The following is a 26,491-nucleotide window of genomic DNA, read 5'->3' as shown; positions in this document are numbered from 1 at the left end:
AAAGACATTCCTGAGACTGAGAAGAAAAAGAAGTTTGATTGCACTTAGAGTTCCACATGGCTGGGGAGGACTCAGAATCATGGCAAGAGTCAAAAGGCGCTCTTCTTCTTCTTCTCCTTCTCCTTCTCCTTCTTCTTCTTTCTTTTCCTTTTCCTTTTTATTTTTTATTTTTTATTTTTTTTATTTATTTTTTTTTTTGGTGATGGAATCTTGCCCTGTCACCCAGTCTGGAGCACCGTGGCTTGATCTCGGCTCACTGCAACTTCTGCCTCCCAAGTTCAAGCAATTTTCCTGCCTCAGTCTCCTGAGTAACTGGGATTACAGGCATGCGCCACTACACCCAGCTAATTTTTGTATTTTTAGTAGAGATGGGGGTTTCACCATGTTGGACAGGCTGGCCTTGAACTCCTGACCTTGTGAACCTCCCTCCTCGGCCTCCCAAAGTGTTGAGAGCACAGGCATGAGCCACCACACCCAGCTGAAAGGCACATCTTACATAGTGGCAGCAAGAGAAAATAAGGAAGATGCAAAAATGGAAACCCCTGATGAAACCATTAGATCTCATGATACTTGTTCACTGTGATGAGAACGGTATGGGGGAAACTGCCCCATGATTCAAATTATCTCTCATCAGGTCCTTCCCACAACACATGGGAATTATGGGAGTACAATTCAAGATGAGATTTGGGTGGGGACACAGCCAAACCGTATCATGAAGTATGTGAGATAGCACACTGGGTGGAGGTGGGAGGGTGGGTAGAGAAGTAGAGGTTTGGTTCCCAACTTCAACGAACTGTCAACTTGGAAATACTCAGTACTTTATCTGTTAGTTTACATAACTTGGAAATTTTATTATCAGATTTATTCAGTATGTCAGTTATTTTCCACTGGAATGACTTTTGCCCCTGCTCCCACCCTGGACATTTGACAATGACTAGAGATGTTTCTGGTTGTCACAACTATGGCAAAAACTGCAATTACTTTTGCACCAACCTAATAGTATAGGGAATGCTACTGCCGTACAGTGGGTGGAGGTCAGGGATGCTGCTAAATATCTTATAGTGCATGGAACAGCCCCTACAACAGAGAATGATCTGGCCTAGATGTCAGTAATACCAAGGTTGTGAAGCCCTGCAATATATGTAGTATTGCTCAGTTTATATTGGTTAATCACCTAATATGGAACATAAAAATTCACCACTAGTTTTCCCAAGGAAAACATCTTTATAATAATACAGTAACTTGAAATCAAGCTAGCATTTCCCATGCTATAATTTTCATTATTTGCTAATCCAGGTGCAAACTTTTTAAGGCTTACCTGGAATTTAGTATCTAAGGAAAATTTTCTAGCAAAAATTTTATTTTAAAAACATAACTTGGTATTGAATATATTGGCAGTTAATATCTATTTTTTTAAATAAGGAACCATCAATATCACTCATAAACTCTCTTTAGATTTGAAAAGCATTGTGTTAACTGCCTCCTGTATGTTTCTTTCTTAATAGACTAACACTATATTTAGATCTTAGTCCCTATACAGATATCTTATGAGGTAATGTTGGAAGCTCTATAGGGTGTTTTGCAGCATTGATTTAAAATATTCCATGGATAACCCACTTGCATAGAAGATGATACTAAAAATACAAACAAAATTCATTCCCAATCTGCCCATTTTCTTCAGCCGGAATACTAGCTAGGAAACTCCTAATTTAGTTTTCTACTTTATGGTTACCGTGTTTAAGTTGATTCCTTTCTTCCATAAAATGAAACTTGAACAAGTGGAGTGAGCTGAAAAGAAAATTGATTGGAAGTGTCTTGAAAAGCATAGAGATGCCTGAGACCCAATCACTGCCCATACGTCTAAACCAGAATAATTGCAAGACATATAATAATATACAGAATAATTGCAAGGCATGTAATAAGACCAGTATGTCCTCATCACAAATCCTCTGTTATTTGTACATCTCCAGTGCTGAGAAATGAAAACTGATGTTCATAGCAAGATTTCTGAAATTCTTTCCTAATCATCAAGGGAAGAATAAACTTGGGCTTGATGTTCTAGTTATTTGGTTATGTCCCAAAGGTTGTTACCAAAGGTAGTTCTCGCGCATGGACAAGAATTGATCCTCAGACATCTGAACCACACAAAGCTATATTCAGGAATCCTTGTCTTTCTTTTGCAGGACCTGGGAGGAAGGCAAGGTGCTCATCTTTGATGACTCCTTTGAGCACGAGGTATGGCAGGATGCTTCATCTTTCCGGCTGATATTCATCGTGGATGTGTGGCACCCAGAACTGACACCACAGCAGAGACGCAGCCTTCCTGCAATTTAGCATGAATTCATGCAAGCGTGGGACACTCTGGAGAGAGGCTGCCTTTCTGGTTCCATCTCCTTGGGTGTGAGGATAGAATTTCAAACACTAGGACTCTTAATCCCCTTGACTTGCAGCCTGAATAATTCTCAGCCTCCTGCTAGGGTTAGAAGACACTAAAGGGAATATTTGCCTCGCTACAATTCATTTAGGAAATGCCCTGCTGTGTGTCATCTCATGAAAGCAGTGGTCTTCTGCCAGTATTTAAGGTGAACATTTGATAGCTTCTACCTTACCAAAGATATTTTTTCCACATAGAATACATCTAATTCAGTGTATAAAGAGAACATATGTAGAAACTGTGAATGGATTGCTTTAGTTTGTAATTTTTCTATGCAGTTATATTTTTCTAGTGTAGCTAGACTATTTTGTCATCATGTACCACTACGTTTTTGTTGATTTTAATGACAAGCTGTATAAATGCTTTACTTCCAGCTGTTTAACGGTAGCATTACTGGGAAACTCAGACGTCCCTCTTTTAATTCTTCTTAGTAAAAGACACTCATGAAAAAAGCAGTTTTATTTTCCTAATACAAAAAAGAAAGAGGTCATTATGCCAGTGTCTATGAACTGTACCCATCCCAACTCTCTAGTCATTTGTTTTTTTTTTATCTTGATTGAGATCCTCTTCTCACTATGCTAGTGGTGGGGATATTGACAAAATCCTATTTCTTTCAAAGAGGAACTTTTCACACTGAAAAAAGAGCATGGAATTATCTTATATTGTTATAGAAGTCCCAGATGTAAATTTTTATGCGAATTATTAGAGCTTCTGGGAAAAAAGTATAGTTCTTGGAAATAAAAATATGTTCTTTCAGGGTTAGGTGGATAGGTGGCTGCTAGGGTGTCAGGCTCCTGGCTGTTTCACCATCCATGAGGCAAGGGCTGAGAATACAGTGTCTTTGCCTATGGTAGATTCATGTGAATGACAGGAAGCCAGCTCTTCAGTCTTGGAGATGATTTCTGCTACACTTCTGTAGAAATGTTAAAGATGGCAGAGTAAAAGGTTACCAAGAATGCCAGGATCTTTGTCCTGGGTGTAGGAGGTCCAGATTGCTTTCCTTTTTGATGAAAGAGTTTGGAAGACTGTCCCATCTCTCTGGCTTGAGAAGCCTCTGCCATTTTAAACATCGCTGTGAAATAGCAATTATCATCATCTATATTTAGTTTTAACATTACCCACAACATAGAAATAACAGTTAAAAATCGTCTTGCCTACTCATTCCAAAGATGAGCAAGTCATTAATTTAGTAAAGTATTAATGCATCAGATTTTGTATGTTTTGAATCAAAGCTAACTAGAAATGTTAGCTATAAGAATGTAATGATATTCATGCACTGAATTCTAAACCAATATGAACAAATATGCTGCAGGAATGGCACAGAGGTCACCAAATTTCATTCACAGGTAGAAAAAATATGTGCTTTCTTTTCCATCTAAAAACAAAAGGAGACTTTCTTTATCTCATTTAAAGAACAGCTCTTTGAAATTGAAATTGACTCTTTTTGCTTGACCTTAAGGACATTAGCTTCCAATGGATAAGTTTGCAAAATACTTTTCCTGTTCTTTTGTTTTGCTGGTATTGAAAACATCCGACTAAATCAGATGAAGAGGCATGGGAGGAAAAATATCCAAATTAATAAATAAAATCGAGAAGAGAAGGCAAACTCTTGAAAAGTAAAAAGGTATTTGTGTCCTTCAGTATTTATTGAACAGAGGAAATAACTGACAAGGGCAATACAATTCAATGCTCATGTAGTCACATTCGCGTCACTTGTTGAATTTGGTTCTCATATGTATATTGCATACACATAAAGAAATTCAAACTATAAGTTGTCATTGTTGAGCCATCATCTTACATTCATGTAATGAAATTATGGAAGAGAGTAAAAACTAGCTCCTAACTTAGTAAATATGGTATTTAAAATCAGGTCACTACAGTAGGGTTCTAAGTATTGCCAATTGAAAAACTAGAAATGGCATTACTGTTGCAAAGTGTTGTCAATAATTGACTCCAATAGCATTGTAAATACTTGTATCCCATAACTATTTTAAACCCAAGCAATAAAATGGATTTTCTAATTCACTTAATTCTTTCTTTCTCTTACCTATGTCTTGGTACATAAGAAAAGTGTTTCTGTCACTGCATTGGTAGAATTATTTCAATGTTATTATTTTTGTGATTTCCAATGTCTACACAAAAATGAATTAATTTAATTTATATTGTGATACAGCTGTTTGAGAAGTATTTTTAATTCTGTTTCAACTTTATTTCTCCAAGGGTATAATATGAAAGTTACTTCTGTTATTATTCTCTACCAATAGGGAAAAAAAATTAAAATATTAGATCCATTGGGAAAGAGATGTAATAAATAATTAAGATTAGTAATAACATTATCAGGGGTGATTTTGATGAGTTGAATAATCTCTTTCCCTTGAATTATTTAGCTAACAAATTAACTCTCCCAAATATTTAAAATGTAAAATCATATTTTACTGCCCATTATTAACTAAAATATTTTTGTTTGACATTGAGCACCAACTGGTCATACTAATAAATACCCACGTCATACAGATGGCTGGGCAAATAAGAGATATCTAAAAATATGCACCGGTCTTGGAAAACATGGCACAAGTAAGAATATCATATCATATGATGTCCATTTATTTTATATCTGATTTCTTTTGAATGGATAGTTAGGGACTCCATTTCTAAGGAGAATAGGTAAATAAAATGACCTTTGACATTTCATCTTGCATTTCTAGTCTTCTCTTATTTAGTACTTGCATATTTAACCATCCATATGGGTCTTGCTCCATGATTGAATATTTACCTTCGGAGCAACAACCACGTTCTTTCTCCACATCTTTAATGGTTGCAGGAGGGTTGGGGACAAGGGGTAAATGGTTTGATAGCACTTTTCTTTGCTGTAGTGACCCAGTTGAGACAACTGGAATGGATTCATTAATCACTGACATGTGTTTTCAATGAGACAGCTCCTCTGCAGACACACGCTGCACTAATGGGCTCTTGAACTGCCTTTGGAAACTCACATTGCTCAGATGAAATAATTGTATTTCATGTGCATGTGTCTTCCTTTAAAGTCAGCTCATGACAGTCAGCTAGTGGCCTGACAAGAGATGTGACATCAAAATAATTTTTTTGCAGGATATCAAAATAAGCAAACTTTGCAAATACCCAGACCTATGAGAACATGCTCTTAGGCTGAACAATTCAATGCTGGTGATGAGGTCAAAGGAAATAATTCAGTAAGAATGGAAATTACCAGAGATGCTATTGTCTCAGGGCTTTGTACTACATGAAACTTGACAGTGGTGTCTGCACAGTTTAACTCTGATACATTTACTTGGAAATGCACTTAATTTTCAAAAACCGGACAGGGTCCTTGTGTGATACCTCAGAAAAATTCTTGTCCTAATGCAGTGTGTGCATCAAATTTAGTTTTTTATTTTTTCAATTTATTTACTACCATAAATAGGAAGGATAATCTTTTTTACATAAATGCCTTGCATCATCCTCCAGTCCCCTCACTGTGGTGGGGGGAAAAAAAAAAGCACATCTCAAGTCTTTGTCCAACTTTGGCTGCTCAGACCGATGGCTGGTGACAGTCACTGCAGGGGGTCAGGAGTGGAGGACCTTGTGTCAAGCAGAACACACGTGTCTGTGTGGGTCAGTTGCGCATGTGCTTCCTGGGTGGCTGATACCACTGAAGGCCAGTGTGCGGGAGCATTGGTGTGACTCAGGGTTCAGTCCAGAGCCAGGAGTGGCTGAGTGTTCTCATTCTCTCCCTTCTCCTCATGTTTCAGGGTCCCAGCTTCTACCACAGACTGAGATCTAACAAGAGGGGAGGGAAAAAGACAGAATTACAAACAATTCATGGTGACAATTTTGTAACCTTTGAAGACATCTGGATTTTATATTTCTCTTTTTAATAGACACTCAAAAATTAACTAGGTGCAGTGGCACATGCCAGTAATCCCAGCTACTCAGGAGGCTGAGGTGAGAGGATCACTTGAGTCCAGGAGTTTGAGGCTGCAGTGATCCATATTGTGACACTGCACTCCAGCCTGGGTGACAGAGGTAGACCCTGTCTCCAAAATAAAAATAAGAAATAAAGACACCCAAAATAACTGCATAATGTGTTCCCTTTCATATCTCTGTTTTTCTTACTTTTGCTTGCTATACCATATTTTTATGGCAAAAAAAGCATTTTGGAGTATTGGAATATTCTTTGCAGTGATCACTTCTCTTGGTAAAAGGGACATATGTATTCTAGCCACACTCTGCCCCAGCATCTAAATATCCTGTGTACCTTGAGATATATAAAGTTTGTTGAATTTTTAATGTTTTAGTGTACCTTTTAAACCTTTTGTCTCTGAGAGTCACTGGAAACTATCATGCATGATGTTAAGACTATGAATCAGATGGTAAAGTTAGACTCTGTCCCTTACTGGCTGGGAAGCTAGGGGAGTTCTTGAAACTCTCTGGACCTTGATTCTCTCACCTGCATATTACAAGTATTACCTACTTCCCACAGTTGTTGATAAGGACTACAACTAATAATATGCATAGAGCATTTGGTATGAAATTATAGTTAAAACTTATGAAGCACTCTTATGAACAACCACTATTGCAATACTAGTAATGATCATTAATTTTTGATGTGTCCTTTTATATTGAAGTAATAATGATTTTTTCTGTTTATAATATGAATTAAACCAAATTATTTTTCAGCTTACAGATAAAAGATTATAAAAAGAGTTATGCAGCAGATATTTAATAAATGTTCACAACTAAAAACATTATTATGAAAATTGTTAAATTGTTCAAATAAGTAAAACTTACATATATGTGCAATAAATTGTTAACTCAGTAGACCTGGGGTGCCCAAACCCTACACCTTACAAGTTTTCAAGACTGGCCTTTGGCTTCTCTAAGCCCTTAGAATAGCCTACCTGATAAGAAGATCTTTGTATATCTGAGACCTTAGTTCATGCCAAGTAGTTTATGCTAACAGTGTGATTTATAGTGCATGCTTACTTTTGTATGTCTGGGCTTTTAGGTCACACTGTATCAGTTTGACCCTTTTAAGGCAGTAAGAGTGTCAGAGGTGTTTGAACCAGAGCAACTCCATCTTAAATAGGGGCTGGGTAAAATAAGGCTAAGACCTGCTGAGATCATTCCCAGAAGGTTAAGGCATTCTTAGTCACAGAATGAGATAGGAGGTTAACAAAAGATACAGATCGTAAAGGCCCTGCTGATAAAACAGATTGTAGTAAAAAGCCAAACAAAACCCACCAAACCAAGATGGCGATGAGAGTGATTTCCAGTCACCTTCACTGCTACACTCCCACCAGCACCATGACAGCACCAGCACCATGCCATAGCAACATCAGCAAATTAACCTATATGGTCTAAAAAGTGGAGGCATGAATAATCCACCCCTTGCTTAGCATATAATCAAGAAATAACCATAAGAATGGGCAACCAGCAGCCCTCAGGGCTGTTCTTTCTATGGTGTAGCCATTCTTTCATTCCTTTACTTTCTTAATAAACTTGCTTTCACTTTACTCTATGGACTTACCCTGAATTCTTTCTTGCACGAGATCCAAGAACCCTCTCTTGGGGTCTGGATTGGGACCACTTTCCAATAACATCTTTCTGGCAAACCACGAAGGGATGATACTGAGGAAACCCCTGACCAAAGACTAACGTTGGGTAAGTAAGTGGTGGGGTCTGGTAACAAGAGGGGATGGGGGAAGGCTGAGGACTGAGCAGTTAAGATCAGTCACAAAGGTACTGTATGCCCATGAGACTGACCCCCCCCATAAAAACCTGGACACCAGGGCACAGGTGAACCTCCTTCATTGACAACACTTTGCAGATGTTGTCACACATCTTTGCTAAGAGAATTAAGTTCTGTTTATGTGATTTTACTGGAAGGACAACTGGAAGCTTACAGCTGGTCCTTCCTGGACTCCTCCCTACACATGGCCTTCCATTCCTGATTACAACCTATATCCTTCTCTGTAATAAACCACAACTGTCAGTCTAACAACTTTTCTGTGTCCTGTGGGTCTTTCTAGTAAGTTAGGAAAACATTACTAAGATTATCAAATACAGAAAAGGGTGGTCTTGATGACCCCTTCAACACAAAGTATTAAAACACTATGTTTGCACATGGTATTGTTCTAAGAAGTTCTTGACATATATTAGCTTATTTCATTTTCACAACCCTTAGTTGTGTATTAACATGTATTTACATTGACATATATTAACATTTCATTTTCACAACCCTTAGTTTTTATAGACGGAAAAAACTAAGGGACTGAGAAGTCAAATGATGTATAAAAGGTAACACAAATAGAAGGTAGAGAAGTTGCCAGGTTTATTACCAACACACAGCTCCTGGGTATACCAAAGGCCACAGAGGTGTTTAACTAAACCATCTAGTGTTCCTTCCACCTCACCATAAAAATCATTGTTGGTTTGCTTAAGTTTCCTGTCTCCTTTCAAGATATGTATGTACTGTGGAAAGGATAAAGTTAAGAACTCAAGAAGCAAATCAGTACAAGTGTCTCAAAAAAATTTATTTCTACTGTAACTATCAATTCATTCAAACAGTCCAATCTTATATACCAATCTGGACCTTTGAAAGTGAAATGGACTCATGAACTCATTTACTGCTAGGATGGGACAAAGGAAGGAAACCCTAGGTTGTAGTTTAGCCCCAGCCCCCTAACACATTTCCAGTGCATTTTTCTCTTTGTTTAAGCCCAGTGTGCATGTGGAGAAGGGAGAAGGGTAGGTTTGTATGAGGAACAGAAAAACAGAAAATCCAGAGGCATTAAAACAAACAGCAAGCATGAAGACAACCAGGGGACCACAACCACCGACACAGGCCAACCTCCCTCCAGCACCTTGGACAGCTGCCCACCTGTTTGACCTATGGACCCTGTGGAGATGGAGAATATTGGTGGCCATCTACTTTTACAGACCTTAAACTCCATTTACCTTCTGTCATATGACTTCACTTTATTTCACAACATGGCATGTGAACCACAGTCACAGAGTTAGAGGGAAACAGTAACTCGTCTAGACCAACCTAATAGGAAATCTTCAGTAAGGAGTCATGCAGCCTCTTCTCGAACATAACCAACTTGAGAAACCTGCTCCTCCATGCCCCTAAAGAGGCAACTCAGCTAGGAAATCATTCCTTACATTGAACTCAGATCTGCCCTTTCTACACTTCTATGTGCAATTTCTGGTTCTTTCTCCTGGAGCCACTAGAGTAGATGCAAGTACCTTTTAGCCCTCCCACACCCGCCCAGCCAAGGCTAGTCAGATTCCTCTTGTGCCAAAGTTTCTAAAACTGGACACCTTAGCACTCTCCTGTATCTCTTCATCAACTGGCTGGGTTGCCTGCATACTCCTGGTGTGACCTCAGAATAGAGTAAAATAATTGCTTCACCTTCTTGATTTTTTGTTTGTTTTTTGCCCTGTTTGCTTCTGTTGAAGTATTTTAGAACTGCATTAGCCTTTCTGGCACTGATACAATACAACCAAAGGGAAATCTGACTGTATTTACACATCCTGCCATGCTGCTGTTAACCATTTCTCTCCCATCTCAAAGGTACATGGTTGGGTATTAAATTTCATTTTCTTGAATTTGCCTCATGTTTCCAATCTATCTCCATCCTTTTGGATCTTGAAATTTGTTACCCATACAAACGATTATCTGTGATTTTTGTGTTTTGGATCTGTTTCAAAACTTTCCCTTTCCCTGTTTTGGGAGCCACTATGAAAAGAAAATCAAATTCTCAAATAATGAGTTTTTAAATAATCACTTATTCACACACTCATGCTAAGAAATATTCGTGAACATCTGCCATATGCAACGGGCTATGAGCAATGTGCCAAAACCTTTATTCTTTTGTGGAAATACTGCTTCAGTTATCCAGCCATAGACCCACTAACAGACTTAGAATCACTGTGACAGGCACCCTCATTACCTAGTCAGAGGAGAGGCAGTTTTTTGGGGGAAGGTGTTAGACATGAAAGGAAAGGAATGAAGAAAAAAATTGTCTTTCACACATTATTCATAGTTCTTGTTCAGGTAGCCAACTTTCACTTCCTCCTCCACATGATGTCAAATTGGGATCTACATGATTTCTTCTAATAGATTTACTGGCAGCACAGTCCCAGAATGCAGGCTCTCTTACCTCCACCAATAAACTGTGTGCCGTGGTTGAATAGTGAGTAGCAATAGGACAACTCTGAGACACAGAGGCCGAGGAACTAAACATAACTTTTTATTTTTTGGTTTACGTTTTCCTGAGTGAGAAGATGACCATATAGTCTTTTTACTTTCAGCATGACATAATTCTTGTTACCTGGTCACACAATAAACATTTGATATAAGTAGCACATTATGTTATGAAGTATTTTAAATTCACTGTAAAGAAATAGAAAGTAAATGTTGCTTTTCAAAACCTCTAGAAAAAAAGAAATAAAGCCAAGAGAAACAACCTTTTAAATCTCGCCCTCAGTACATTCAGCTGATTCAAAATGCTCTCCGGGAAGACCAATCAACTGCTCACTAACCAACATGTCTCCACCACTTCTAAACAGAGTGCTTAGGAATTCTGCACTTAGTACATTAACTATGGAGAAGCCACTTGCTTTGAGGCTTTGTTGTCCTGATCACTCTTGGTGGTAATCTCTTCATTCAGTGACTTTGACTTCTCACAAGAAGCTTAACACATCTGCTAAAACAAACATTTCTCTAGGGTTCTCTTTCCAACACTGAAAGTCAGCTTAACCCCAAGGGCAGGCAGGGGAGTGATTTGAGTTATTTCAGCCATCATTATCTCAGTGGTGGAGCAGGAAGCTCTAACAAGGCTTCATTGTAGCCTAGATAGCCATATTTTGTTTTCTTGCTATTCTCTCTCTCTCTCTCTCTCTCTCTCTCTCTCTACCCTTCTTTACTCTACCCTCCCTTACTTCACCATCTCCCTTTCTCTCTTTCCTCTTTCTTCCCCAAAATTGGAACTTTCCTGACTTCATTAAGGATCTATGGCTGTGGATTTTTATTGATTCTAGTAGTGATCAATGCTTATGAAGAACCAGATGAAAATGGAAAATGTTGGCCATGATTCAGTCCATTCTGCACAGACTTACAACTGGACTGACAGTTCTGCTTTCAGGTCTACTTTTATGTTCAAAAATTTATTTAGTTACCTTATCTCAACAGCTAACATTCACTTTTTCTTCTTCTTACTAATGCCCTGCATTGCCTTCTTGAGCTATGTGGACCCCAATAAAGGCACAGGAATGCTGCTCTCCAACCCCAGCATTCACCAAGAGTCATAGAGCACCCCAGCTACAAGGAACCTCAGGGGTGATTCAGTCAAACCTGCATTTGAATCAGGTTCTACCCATCTGTTTTCCAGGATCAACATCATCATTTCTTCAGGAACTATGCCACAGTACCAACTTTCTTTCTTAAAGTCAACAACAAACTTGGTTTTATGGAATAACACAGAATTGCCTAATATCTTAGTGAGCCTATGTAAAGACTTCTAAATAGGAAGAAATAAGTTTTTAGAAAGGTATCTTCAAATAATTCTAAGTAATTCTGCTCAGTTTTTCTCCCCCAAATAACTTTAAGTGTCAAGGAAATTCCCCAGAGAAGCTCCAGTGTGAGCTTGAAGAATGATGGCTCCGTCGCTTGCTTTGTGATCTTGGGTGAATTCGGTCTCCTCGTGTGTAAAATGAAGATAGGATAGTGGCCACATCATGGGTGCTGGGGATGATGAGGATTAGATAAATTAAGGTGTGGAAAGCATTTAGCTCAGTGTCAGCTGGGTATACACATTTGTTCTTTTTAGCTCTTCTTATTCTTCCCTATTTGCAGATAAGAAAATTAAGGTCCAGGAATATCGATTGATATTCATTTACGAATTTAGCCACAAAGCATGAATTGAACTCAAAATTGCCATGGCCCCACTAAAAAACTTACAAGAGAGAATTGTGTGTACTGACACATTATGTGATGTGATAATACATGAAAAACTAACGTTTCAAAATGGATGAAGTCTAGTATTTTAAAACATCAAAATAATTGATAAAATAATTCCACATAAAAGCTAACCTTATTACCTTACTTAATATCTTTAAGTTTTTAGAAGTAACACAGAAATTTCTTAATAATTATTTCTGTAGCTTCAGCGCAATATAGTTATGGTTGTTTTCAACTGTGTAAAGCCATGAAATTTCTTTCTACTATAATGCATTCAATAGTAACCTTGATAAGGAGACTTAAGGAATATTTGTAGGACATGTATTCTTCTGTTCAGCTACCAAACTCTTCATAATCAGAATCATCCTAGCAGGCAAAATGATTGTGCTCACTGGGAACAATTAATGTTTACTGAATCCGATAAATAATTTTTTTAAGAGAAGCCTAAGCAGCAAATCTTTTCCCTATCAAAGTAAACAAAATAACAAATAAACCTCTCTCTGCTTTGACAATACAATTTGCCACAATTTACTGAACTGGAAATATAAGAAAACAGTCCAAAAAAATAAATGTTCTGTAACTTTTGAAGCAAACTATTTTTAGAGTGAGCCAAACATTCAATTCCCAGCACTTGCCTACATGTACTTTAACTCATGTATCAAGTATTTCTACCAAAATGTGGTGGGCTTGGACATTGTCTGCCCATCTTGTAAAAAAGAAGAAAGACCCCCCCAGAAGAAAAAAACATGTGCACCTTCAGAAAGGATGGAAACAGGTGGGTTTCATGAAAACTGCACTGTCCGATACAGAGCCCTGACCACAAGAGGCTACTGAAGACTTGAACTTGGGCCAGGTTGAATGGAGATGGACTGTAAAAGGTAATGTACACACCAAATTTTAATGACTTAGTACCAAAAAAAAGTAAACTATCTCATTAATATTTATTTAAATCACACAGTGAAATTATAATATTTTGGATACATTAGGTTAAAGAAAACATTAAAATTAATTTCACCTGTTTCTCTGTATTTTTGTAACATGTCTATTAGACAACTCAAAATTACATATGTGACTCACATTTTTCCATCGGATAGCATTGGTCTGGAGCCTCATTTACTCCATTATGCTTGTGACTGAACCTAGAATAATCTAGTAATCCTTATTTAGAAGTCTGTAGTCATGTTAAAGAGCTTCGGTGACAACATCAGTGTCTGACATCACTAGCACTCGCCGTTCTAAACGCTTCCCATGTATTAGCTCATTTAGTTCTCAAACTGACACTCACAAAGCGCCCCTCCTGTCCCAGTGACAGGAGAGCCATGTTCTTAGCATCACTGTTGTCGTTAAAATTCTAACTGGAAAGAAACTTTAGGTTAGACTCCATTCATCTGTTATCATTTAGATAAAGGTGAAATTGTACTTGTAATTGTATCTCAAAATAAATAAATAATATGAATAAAACTCGAGGAAGTAACAGTTGTCTGTGCTTTTTCCATTTGCATGTGTTCGTGCTATTTTGTTTAGCCAAAATATAATTTCTCCTGCTTTTTTGATCAGGTTAACACCACCTAGTTTTAAGGACACCTGAAGAACAGTTAGCATTCTTAGCCCTTCAATATTAGTTTCCCTCTTCTGTGAGGTTACAGCATCCAGGGAAATTGCTATTGCAACATGTAGTGCAATATAAAGAAAGTTCAAATTTAATCTCTCAATAAATTATGCATTTCTTATTAAAAAATCTTCAGGAAATAATATAAACCACTTGAAAAAATAAGCTCTTTTTGAAGATGTTATAGCAAAATTAACATTAACTTTATGACTGCAGATGATTGTGGCTGCTCATGATAAGGGCCCTCTGAGAGGTAGATAAAGTGAGAGCACTGGGCTATGGTTTGGGCACCTCTTCTTGTCACTCATGTCACTAACTTGCTGTGCCACTATGAAGCAGCTCACACAGCTACTCTGACCCCACATAAAACAATGATCTTCAACAAGATCACATTTGTAGCCACAAGTTTCTGTGAATACTACCAGACTGGACTACAATCACCAATTGTTCTTGAAAATAATTAGATTTTATTTTTCAAAATTCTACAATTCACACTTTATGTTAATTTGTTCAAATAGTCTAAGTACTTCTCTACCTCAACATTTGCTTTAACTTCCTTCTAGAAAAGCCTAGAAAGTCTAAAAATTACACAAGTTTGGCCTTTCCTAAAGTTAGGATGTGCCCAATACATTTAGGTTTCATGAGTCAAAATGATTTCCTTTTTTTTTTTTTCTCTTTGAGATGGAGTCTGGCTCTGTCACCCAGGCTGGAGTGCAGTGGTGCGATCTTGGCTCACTGCAACCTCTGCCTTCCAGGTTCAAGCGATTCTCCTGTCTCAGCCTCAAGGAGAGTAGCTGGGATTACAGGCACCCACCACCATGCCTGGCTAGTTTTGTATTTTTAGTAGAGACGGGGTTTCACCATGTTGGTCAGGCTCGTCCTGAACTCCCGACCTCAAGTGATCTGCCCACCTCAGCCTCCCAAAGTGCTACGATTACAGGCATGAGCCACCGCGCCCAGCTGATTTACCTACTTTATTTATTTATTTATTTATTTATTTATTTATTTATTTATTTTTTGAGACAGAGTCTTGCTGTGTCACCCAGGCTGGAGTGCAGTGGCATGATCTCGGCTCACTGCAATCTCCACCACCCAAGTTCAAGCAGTTCTCCTGCCTCAGCTTCCCGAGTAGCTGGGACTACAGGCATGTGCCACCATGCCCAGCTAATTTTTCGTATTTTTAGTAGAGATGGGGTTTCACCAGGTTGGCCAGGATGTTCTCAATCTCTTGACCTGGTGATCCACCTGCCTCGGCCTCCCAAAGTGCTGAGATTACAGGTGTGAGCTACAGAGCCAGGCCCGATTTACCTTTTATAAATGTTTTTTTACTTCCATAAATTTCTTTGGTTTTTTTGTTTGTTTGTTTTTGTTTTTGTTTTTTGTTTTTTGTTTTTGCCAGAGTTTTGCTCTTATTGCCCAGGCTGGAGTGCAGTGGCACAATCTTGGCTCACTGCAACCTCTGCCTCTCAGATTCAAAGCATCAAAGCATTCTCCTGCCTCAGCCACCTGAGTAGCTGGGACTACAGGAGCACATCACCACATCTAGCTAATTTTTTATTTTTAGTAGAGACGGGTTTCACCATGTTAGCCAGGCTACTCTTGAACTCCCGATCTCAAGTGATCTGCCCACCTTGGTCTCCCAAAGTGCTGGGATTACAGGTGTGAGCCACTGTGCCCAGCCCGACTTCCATAAATTTCTAAATGTTAAATTGAGAGCTGCCAGGTGCTACTTAATGGCTATTTGCCTGTGTCCTTGTTAAAAATGTTTTAGTTTCTTTAAAGTATTGTATTGCTACAAGTGGTCTGCCCTCAGGTTGCAATTTCCTGCTGCAGAGAGTAGCTCCCACTAAGCTCTTTTAAGTCTGAACTGTAATGACCAAGGGTATTCCAGATGTGCACCACAATTCTAAGCAGCACTCAGTAACTCTTGTTTGACACACCTGAAATCAGTTTAATACCATTTTGGAAAAGAAGATTTCAATATACACTTTATTTGGATACAGGAGTGTTCATATCTCCACAGCAGTTCTTCATCATCACCATCAACAACCACAACCATTTGTTGAACACTTACTACATGCCAGGTTCTGCACTAAGTATTTAGTCTGCATTATCTTTGTTTAATCTTCACAATAATCTTTATCTGTCATGGTTGCAGTGTAAAAAATAAAAATAAATACAATAAATAAATAAATATTCACAATAATCTGAGCTGGGTATTGTTAATTCCATTTTGCAGATCAGGAAACCGAGCCTCCAATAAGGTAATGAATATGTGCAAGTTTCCACAGTAAGTTGTGGAACTAGAACGGGAACCCAGATCTGATTCTACAGTCCCCATTCTTAAGCACTATCTCTTGCACTATACTATACAAAAAATACCTACAACTTGGTAAGAAACCAAAGGACATGAACATGTATATTCATATTAGTAAATGTTAATATTGAAGTTCTCATAGAACCATTTTTCTCATTGATGTTAATGAATCCAATAGTTTATATTAATCAGCTGTTAATTTATAAAAAGTTTGTTTTAGGCACAGCAAATGAAATAAAAAAATAGATCATCATTGAGAAAAAAGAATGCATAGGTTATAGAATCATACTTTATCTCTAATAATCAACAGGGTATTATTTAATAATACTTCAAGATCCTGTCTTCTAAATGTACTGCATTCACCCAAATATCTGACAGCATCTATAAAGAACTGCAATCCATCAACACTGAACGTAAATGAGACTCGAGAAAGGGAGTGGATTAGACTTAACTGAGAACAGAGTTCAGATGCCAAGTTTCGGACACCCGTCCTGGAACTTGGAGATGGGGAGGAAGGAATGGGAGAAGGGAGCCAGGGAAGGCCACCACGGAAACTGGCAGCCGCAGCTGGACATTCTGCTTAATTTACCTACAAAAGGGCTTATTGCTTTTTATGAAACTACGCATTCCTGCCATATTAGCTGACTCGTCTCAGTTTTTCTTCTGTAAAATAAGGATAAATGGTTGCCATATTCTCCACAGGGCCATGAAAGATAAAAGATACAATAAAGTGCTTGGAGCTCTTTGAAGGAGAATTTATTTAAATCAGAAGTGTTTATCATTTTATAACACTTCCTTGGGTATCATATTTCTGAGCATAAACTACTGATACTCTGCCATATCTGATAACAGAGATAGCCATATTTACCCACTTGAAGAAAATCAAGGAAAAGACAAAAGACTGAGAAAATAGATATGGAGCAGTGGATTATTTACATTATAAAGTTACTCTTAATTTTACTGAGCAATTCCCCAAGAAAATTCCATTAAACAGAGTCACCATCATAGTTTGAAGTGTGAGAGCATTCAAGGTCATAACTAGTGTGTGTTGTGCCCAAATCCTTCATAGGAACCCCAGGTATCAGCATGAGATGTATAGAAGCCTTAGAGGTTCAAAATTCAATGTGTGGAGGTTTATTGACTTTTGAGGAGTGGAATGCACTACTGCATACATTTTTGGTGTGGGTTCAGGTGTTCTGAGATGGTCAGAAGGAGTGTTAAATCCATGCATTTCAATCATGTGGATATTTCTGAAAGGTTTTTTTCTACTGCCAATCATAAAATAGCAACACAGAAAATGACTACAGGTGCTTGCACCACCTGCTTTGAACAGTCATCTTCCATTAGAATTAGACTGGCACAAAGAGCTGCCAGTCAGTTTCACAGCATCCCTAATTATCACACTCCCTCTGAAATTGGGTGCACATGCTCAGTGCAGTTACTTTGGTAGAACAAAATATGGTGTTCCGAAGCAGATAGAGAAATGCCAGAAGTTGTTAATGGCTGACGAAATGTTGATGACTCACTCCCTCTGCAGGATGAGTTTGAAAAGGATGGCTAGTGTTACTGGTAAAAACAAGTTTCATAGTTACGTTTTTTGAGTCAAATGACAGTTTATTAGTGGATCTTCTTTGGCATTACCAGATTAGCCTAAATATAAATTTTCTTCTTATATATCTGCATCCTCCCCACTAGGGATGGGATTTGGGGAACAGTGCAGTGCACGAAAATTGTGATGGAGGAACTTGCTTTTCAACTGTCTTAAAGACAGGATAGAATTTGGGCTGGCAGGAATGAGAACATACATCCAAAACAGTAGTTAAAGCAAAAGTAAATCCCCCAAAAAGGTACTCTACAAACTACTGAAGAATGAATGAGTGAATACACAAATAGTGTGAGAACATGATGTTGGAGACAGCATTTTACTTAGAGTAAAAAGAACTGAATTTAAAATATTTTGCCACCTACTAGCTCTATGATCTGAGGTAAGTCATTTAACTGCTCTGCGCCTCAGCCACTTCATCTATAAAATGGGCATAATAACCTATCTATTCTTACCTAGTTTAAATGTATTTTTAAATCTGTATTTTTTGTTTAAATTCTCAAAACTTGAAAGACTCAGTTTTCAAGAACCCTCAAAACAAGTCCAGGAAACATCGTATTGCAGTCTGACATGTGGGAAACGACTACACTCTAGGGTCGTGGCACTCAAACTGTGGTCCCTGGGCCCTGGTTAGAAATGCAGATTCTCAGACCCAGCCCAGACCTACTAAATCAGAATCTGCATTTTAACAAGATCTCGCTGCTTTGTATGCTCATTAAAAGTTTCAAAGCTTTGCTCTAGAGCTAGCAACAGCTCACACACAGGTAGGAAACACCCCAAGTGAATTGGAATAGTATCTTAATCAAATCAACAAATATTTCTCAATCCCTTATTAGCACCAGGCATTAGTTTAGGTGCTGGGTCGCAGGACTGCACTAATCAGATAAGCCTCAGCATACACAGTTGGTGGGGGCTGATAGAGACAACGAACACATAGGCAAACGGGAAATTTTGGAAAGGGTAAGTGCAAATGAATGAGGGTGGCAGGGAAAGGGGTCATGATACTTTAGTGAGGATGCACCTCCAGCAAGAAGAGTCACTAGCAATATGATGCACCTGTAGCGGGACCAGTTATTCCTCCTCATTTTTTCACCTGGAGCAAGAATTCAATGCTTCCTTTCTACTATTGCTCCACAGTGACCTCCTCAACTCCTCCATTTTCAACACTACAATTCCTTATTCAAGCACAAAGATGTATTCTATCTGCAGTATAAGGTACACGAAGGATTATTGAGATTCAGTTTGAATCATTGTTTTACGTTAGTTCAAATTAAGTTAATTTCAAAATAACGTAAAAGTCAGATTTTACAGTAATACATCCAGATCAGTAGCCTGAACTATGATTTTAATCAAACACCAAAGACTAACTAGATGAGTTCTTGTGAGAATAGTTCTACCAGCATTGTCCCTTTTTTCTCATTAATTCCTTCATTTATTCTTCATTAATGGAATATGTACTGGACATTTATTTCTGGCCTGCCTCTGAGCAAGGCATGAGAAAAAAAACTAAGCAAAAAGCAAACATGCTACCTGTACCATTGAGGTACCTCTTTCCGAAGCTGAGCTTCCTTTCTGTGTTCTTGTTCCCATTCCCTCTGACCCCATTGGAGGCATTGCTCCCCCATTTGTTTTATTTTTTATACACCAAATTGCAGAGCTAGGGTTTAGGGGGATGGACTGCTGCACATTTTCCATTAGCTCATGTTAGTCAGTAACTGGTAATGTGTCTACCTCCTTACTCAGCCTTCACAGGTCAACAACACCTATGTCCCCTTATGTGTGAAGCCCATCCTAGCTTCCTTTCCTTTCTTCTAAACCGAGAATGTATGATCAGGCACTTCAGTCTTTCTCTTGGGCATTCACTGAGCTCCTTTAATCAAATCCCAGCTCTGGATGACTCCAACAATATTCCTCTCCCATGTCAGCTACAGAGCAGCTGAGAAATACAGATCACACTACCCAAGAATACAGAAGTCACTGTAAACTCATTATTACCCCTCCTACCAACCCTTAAAACAGCATTCCCATTCGATGTTTCCCTCAACGCAATTTCAAGCCCATGCACGTCTGTATCATTTCACCTAAAAACTCTTCTGTACCCTAGTCTAATCTCACTCTTAAGACTTGCCCTGCTTCACTGGGAAAATAAAACCCACGGGAACTTCTCAGCTTTGGGGTACCACCGGCACAGGTGCCTGATTACTATAAAGAGAACTTCTTGCTCTTAGAAAAGCAACAACTTCCTCCACTCAGGCTCGGGGTCCTAACCCATCTCACCTGCTTGGTGTTACCAATTGTTCCCTCTCCTACACCTTCCAATTCTCCCTCTTTACTGAATCTTTGCTATTAGCATTGAAAACGTATTCCCATTTTCAATAAAAGAAGAAGATGAAGAGGAAGACAAAGTCAGAAAACAGAAGAAAATAGAAAAACAACAAAAAAGTATTCTGGATCCTCACCTGCCTCTGCAGATACAAATATCTTCCCCATCTTCACAGGCAAACCTCACAAAATAAATGCTTATAGTCTCTCTCCCTCTGCTCACCTCCTACCTACTTCTGAGCCCGTTGCATCTTCATAACCACCCATGTGACTCCACCACAGCTCTTGTGAAGACTTCCTATGTCTTTCAAGTCATTATGTCCAATGGATACCTTTAAATCTTCGCCTTACTTGGCTTTTCAGAAGCAGTAAATAGGGTGGATTACTCCACTCTTCCTGAAATCTTCACTCTATTCCTTTGGCTTCTGTAACACCACATCTAGTTTACCTCCTACCATTCTCCATGTTCCTTGGTGTCTTGTGCTGTATGACATTCGAATACTGAACTTCCTCTCAGCTCAAACCTAGGCACTCATTCATCTTTTCTTTCTACAAGCTCTCTCTGAGAGTTCTCCTCCATTCCCATGGCTTGCATTTGCTTCTTTATGCCTTTGAGTTCCTGATTTATATGCCCATTCCAGAATTTTCTCCTGAGCTTTAGAACCAGGTATCCAACAGCCTACATGACTACTCTAGCCAGATACCACACAAGCCTTCTCATTAATCATGTCCAACACTGAATTCACAATCATCTCCCCAGTCAGCACCTCTTCCAGAATTCCTTATCTTGGGAAACGGGACTGCTTTCTATCCAGCAGCATCGCATCTTTTACATATGCAAAAGACCCCTGGTCATTACTGAAGCATCTTACCTTCATCCCAATATCCACTTGATCATCAGGCCTTGTTTATTCTATTCACTAAATATTTTTGAGTCCATCTTCTTCTCTGCACCTCCACGCTCAGTACTCTGTTTCAAGCTACAATGATCTCCTACATGCACCATTACAGTAGCCTCATACAGCCTTCTTTTACTATTCTTTCCATCTCCAATTTGTTCTCCTCACAACAGAGTGAAAATTTTAATAAACATATCTATTCATTGCACTTATGGGCAAAAACCTTTCTGAAACTGTCCATTGCTTGTAGGACAAAGTCCAATATTGATATCTGCCCTATGCAGCTCTGCACGGTGGGCCCCTGTGCATTGCCCCAGTCATTTTCCCTCTTGCTTTCTGCTCTCCAACATTTCTGGTCTTTTTTTTTTTAATTCCATGAATTTCAGATGTCATCAATTGTAGGACATGTCCTAATTCCGGGGATTTTTAACGTGATGGAAAATGCATCTTATAATTAATTTGTAAAACACAGTAGTTCCTGACACTGGCTCTTCCAAATGCAGAGTGTTTGCTCCCAATCCCACTCCCACACCTCCCTTTTTGCTTGGTGTACTTTTCTCATATTCCAGTTTTCAGCTTATGTGTGACTTCCTCAGGAAAGTGCTTCCAGAATCCCACCCAAGACTAGGTTAAGATCCTGCTTACACACCTGTACCCTCATGGTACACTCTAACTTTTCAAAGCATTCATGGTGACCGTGAAACAGCTGTTTGTATGGGTAATGTGTTTAAAGTCTGTCCCCCTTCATAGACCACAGACTCAGAGACACTGCAGGGGCAGTGTCTGCCGGGTTAACCACTCTATCTTCAGCGGATAACACCTGCACTGACTTCCTTTAATCCTCACAGCACAATAATAAGGTAGATCTATTAATATCTCCTTTATAGAGAGGAAAAGTAGGTCACAGAGAGGTAGCTACTCAGGTCACACAGCTATTAATTTGAACGGATAAAATCTGATTACAGATTCTGTTATCTTAACTGCCCTCTATCCTACTTGTGTATAATGTATACTCAATGATTATTGAATGAATGAATAAAATTTTCAAAAAGTATTTTAAATGTTAATTGTTAATGGAAATTCAAAAACTGGGAGAAATAATGAGACTAAGGAGTTGGTTATTGATAACCTTAGAGACAATTTCAAACTCTAATGAAACATTGATTACAAAGACCATGTCTTACTCCTTTATGGTTGGTCGACGATATCTTCCTCATCACTCTACAAAATAGAGTGTTCCTCACAGCATTTACTGTCACATGATTTTTCCTTTCTGTCTTCTCTCTTTCCTTTGTTGTTTCCTCCCTCTCTCTTTTTTTATTTCCCTCCTTCTCCTCCCCTCATGTCTTTTTTTACCTTCTCTCTTTCCCTCCCCTCTCCAGAAACTACGTCATGAGCACCTATTATACACTAGGGAATAAGTGAGGCACAGTGGTAAATAAAACAGCACCATCCCCACCCTTGGAAAACATACGATCTACAGAAAGGAGATTTAGTACACAGGTAAACAAATAAATACATAATTATAGAATCGTGGTCCCTATTAAGACAGAAACAGAATTCAGTGATAGAGACTAGCTGATGGGAAGAGAGGGGCATGGGGAAGGGGATGAGAGCCCTTGAGAGGAGTAGAGGTATAAACCGCACCCAATGAATGAGGAGCTGGCATGAGCAAGGGGAAGAGCATGCTGGAGTAGTGCTGTCCTGGAGCGAGTACAAGCCCTAGGATGTGGAAGGAGTGGATGGAAACCAGAGTGGCGGGGGCTGTGTGTGCCCGGGAGGGGCTCGCGGGAGGCCAGGGGAAGGCTTTGGAGGGAGTTAGGTGGAGGAGAAGCATCATCTTGACTTCAAAAATTACACTCAAGACCATAGGGATAACAATTTAGATTTGAGGGCTGGAGAAAAAGGAGTAACACGAATAAAGACCCAACAAAAATGTAATTGTCCTCCAGGCCAGGGGGCAGGCTCAGACTGGGAGGGGACTGACAAGTAGGGAATGAGGGCTCTTGTAACTGTAAAGCCCTTGGCAGACCAGGAGGAAGGGAGGCCAGGGTGCTATGTTGCTAATTCCTCCCTCTTCTTGGTTTTGCTTTCTGTGGCCCGCTCCCACGGTGCCTGCCCATGCTCTGGGTGCAGGGCTCCAAGGGTACAAAAGCCTTATATTGACTCTATGCAAATACTAAGGCAAAGAAGAGGGAAAGAGGCAGTATAAGTCTGACTTCTAACCAGGAACTCAAGGCCCCTCCTTTCAAGTCACCATGCGTAATCATTGTCTGCTTCTCTGCTAGAGAGTTAGGATTTTTCATTTTTAGTGAGAAAACTTTTATTTGGAAAGAAATCAAAACCATGACAAAATGGCAAGCCCTCTACACAACGCTGGGAAGGAAAGAAAGGTAATAGCCATCATACTGTTTTTCTGTGGTGCTCTGCAGTTGACTTTCTCACTCTGCTGCCTTCTGACCCTAACAGCAAGCCCGGAGATCTTGCACATGTTACATCCACTCTGTAGTCAAGGAAACTGAGACTCAGCAAGGTTACATGACCTGCCCAAGGTATCATAAATAAAATAACCAGTGTAAGAAAATGACCAGACAGGAAAATGAAGACACATAGAGAGGAAAAGACCAGTGTAATCATGGCCTCAAAGTCACAAGGCTGAAACAAGCCTGCGAGATCAGGATGTTGGGCTGTGTACGTGGAGCCCTGGGGGCCTATCATGAACAGCCGCAGAGCACAGTGAGGGTGCTTGCTGGTGCTGATCACCATGACGACAGGAACCCTGAGAGATGTGTTCTAAGTGCGGCTGTGAAGGAGTTTCCAATGAAGTGCTTGAAGCTCCACAATGCTCATTTATGGGTTTGACATAAAACTCTAATACCACCATTTGAACATCTTAAGCTCAGCTGATATCTACAACAAAGTTTGCCTAAACCTAAAAAGAAACTCAACCACGGTATGCAAGCTGCACAGTGTTTTTAAGAAAATATTGCACGGAGATTTCTACCATATATTATGTCAAATATTTGTTTTCATTCATATGATCATTATGGCTCCTAAGAGAGATTCATTGCTGGCTAGATGTTAGGCACAAACGGCATCAGCTTAATTGGAATTGGGCAGAATGTTTGTTTACCAACAGCAATATGTCACAAGAAATAAATATTCCTTGTCATTCTTGCCTTGGCTATATCTCCCTTTCCAAGTAACCACATCTGAGCATGGTGCTTCAGCAAACAGGCATGTTTTTCAGAACGTTACACAGTGAGCAATCAAACAGTTCGTTTTTGAAATTACACCAGGAAGTTCACTCACGTCCGTTCATTTCCCTCTATTTCAACTCTATTTCTTTTGCTAGTCAGTAGCTTACAACTCTTTATTTAATAATTTTTCATGTCATTCTTTAAGAAGAGAAAACATGCCCCTGTACACAACATTTTAACTATCCCCATTCATTCTCTTATTGACTAAATTCATTGTATAGATTTTCTTTCACTCCAATGTTACACAGCTATATAGGATGTGCTTGTAAGGAGATGGTCCCTTCATTTATGCCACAGAAAAGAAAGCTGCATGTAAGCAGGACATCCATCTCGACCAGATGTACAAGTAATAATGAGGCTATGCAGCTCTTTTTCTTCATTCTTTAAGAAATGTTGACAAATTCCTATTGGCGTCTGTGGAACACTCCAGTATCCAATAACCAGCATAAAACACTGGGAATTTATGGCTTACCTGAGAAGTATTTGCTTCTAGAAGTGATGACACATCTCAGGCATTAGCTGCTTGAGTAGCAGTGAGACCCCAAAACTAAGTTCAATCACATTTAAGTTGGACATTAGACAAATACAATTTAGGGGACAGTGGAGACTGTGAATCATTCATTAAGAAATGATGCATTATATCGTGTTGTTGAACAGAACAGCCATATGGAACATCTGTTCCCGAGCCATGCAGTAAAATGGACCCCTTGCCCTGGCTGCTCAGAAGACAACGGCCCTCCTGTTCCTACACTGCCACCCTTATTCTTTTCATATGGATGGTATTTCATGATGATGTATTACCTCTGCCGGAAATTAGTAGTTATCCAGCAAATGCACAAATTCATCCTATAAAAAGAGGACTACATTCTCAAAGATCACCAAGGTCACAGCTAATTCTATTGACAGCTGAAAACAGTTAAGCTGATTTTACCACCCAGGCAGGGCCAAGAGGGGAAAACATGGCCTAAAATTTCCTTCTGGCTAAGAAATTTGAATTTAATCTGGGCATTCTCAGCCTGCCACCCACCCCCAAAATCAGATGGCTCACAGTGTCATTATGACATCTCACTTCTTCCATGCAGGATCTAGGAGAGGTATTTACAGAACATAAGGATGAAGGTATTTGGCCGTAAGAATCAGAAGTAGGTCTTCTATGGCATATGTTGTGCCAATTTAGGAAGTCAGTGCAGAATTAATAGCTAAAATGTTATGTTTGTGATCTGCACAAATGGTGTAATATTGTCACTTTTTGCATGGAGGTGCTTTGCTGACTCTGTTCTTTTGATTCCATGAAACACAGGAGCCTGTGATCTCAGCCCAGAGAAAATGCTCAGTAAATATATGTTGAGTGGACATGGCCAGGGTAGGCTGGCCATTGCTCTCTCCTGGGATTCTGTCCCCATTAGAAGACCTCTGCATGATTCTTCGAGGTCACTCTGCCTCTGCTTTTCCTCAGACTGACTGTGTTGGCCTGGGTGGCTGGTGCTGCTGTGTCACAGGCAGAGGGCAGCACCTCGTGTGGTGGAGTTATCAGGCTCCATTCAGCTCACTCACCAGAAAAGGGAAGCTAAAATGTGCTTTCCTGCCCCAGTAGTTTCTGGAATTCCGAGAAGCCGTGGCTTCACTGTCGTCAGACTGTGAGTTTCTCTTTCAACGCTGAGATACAAATGTTTATTTGGTAAGTCCATGAGCTGAATGAGGCTGAAATAGCACATAGTAACTACTTTTTTATTTTTTTATTTTTTTATTCCTTTTACTTATATGGCTGGGATAGCAGACTGAGCCCAGGTTGAAATGCAGATGATTCTGAGAACACCAGGGAGGGGTCTCCAGGAAACAAAGAAGATGAAAATTGTCAGTCAAGATTCAGCTTAGTTAGGTTTCCACGAATGTAAATTGCTCCTAACTTTCCGTTTTAATCACTGGAGCAGCATTTTCTATACTCTAGTCTCTGAGAGACAAGTGTGCAGTGAGATGCTAACAGTTGCTCTACTCAGAAAGAATCCTAGGACAAGATAGGTTTGGCAATGCAGCTTTTTTCCTCGTAGAACTTTTCAGTACCTTA

The 26,491-nt window shown here is 39.3% G+C and overlaps 2 protein-coding genes across 31 annotated transcripts in view; one reads left to right on the top strand and one right to left on the bottom strand.

Annotated features, from left to right (window-relative positions):
- ASPH (aspartate beta-hydroxylase) overlaps positions 1 to 4,459 on the top strand; it is a 220,607-nt gene extending 216,148 nt beyond the window's left edge. For all 30 annotated transcript variants that reach the window (XM_065519270.1, XM_005563404.4, XM_073998846.1 and 27 more), the window contains one exon: positions 2,184 to 4,459. In XM_065519270.1, coding sequence (XP_065375342.1) covers positions 2,184 to 2,334 — 151 coding nt within the window. In that variant the 3' untranslated portion in view covers positions 2,335 to 4,459. The remainder of the gene's footprint in view (positions 1 to 2,183) is intronic.
- CLVS1 (clavesin 1) overlaps positions 4,062 to 26,491 on the bottom strand; it is a 208,023-nt gene continuing 185,593 nt past the window's right edge. The window contains exon 6 of the mRNA XM_045398324.3: positions 4,062 to 6,229. Within this exon, the coding sequence (XP_045254259.1) occupies positions 6,142 to 6,229 (88 nt within the window). The 3' untranslated portion in view covers positions 4,062 to 6,141. The remainder of the gene's footprint in view (positions 6,230 to 26,491) is intronic.

This window comes from Macaca fascicularis, chromosome 8 (genome assembly GCF_037993035.2).
Source record: "Macaca fascicularis isolate 582-1 chromosome 8, T2T-MFA8v1.1".
NCBI lineage: Eukaryota > Metazoa > Chordata > Mammalia > Primates > Cercopithecidae > Macaca > Macaca fascicularis.
Note: the sequence above shows the minus strand (reverse complement) of the source record. Positions and strands in the feature narration are given on the sequence as shown.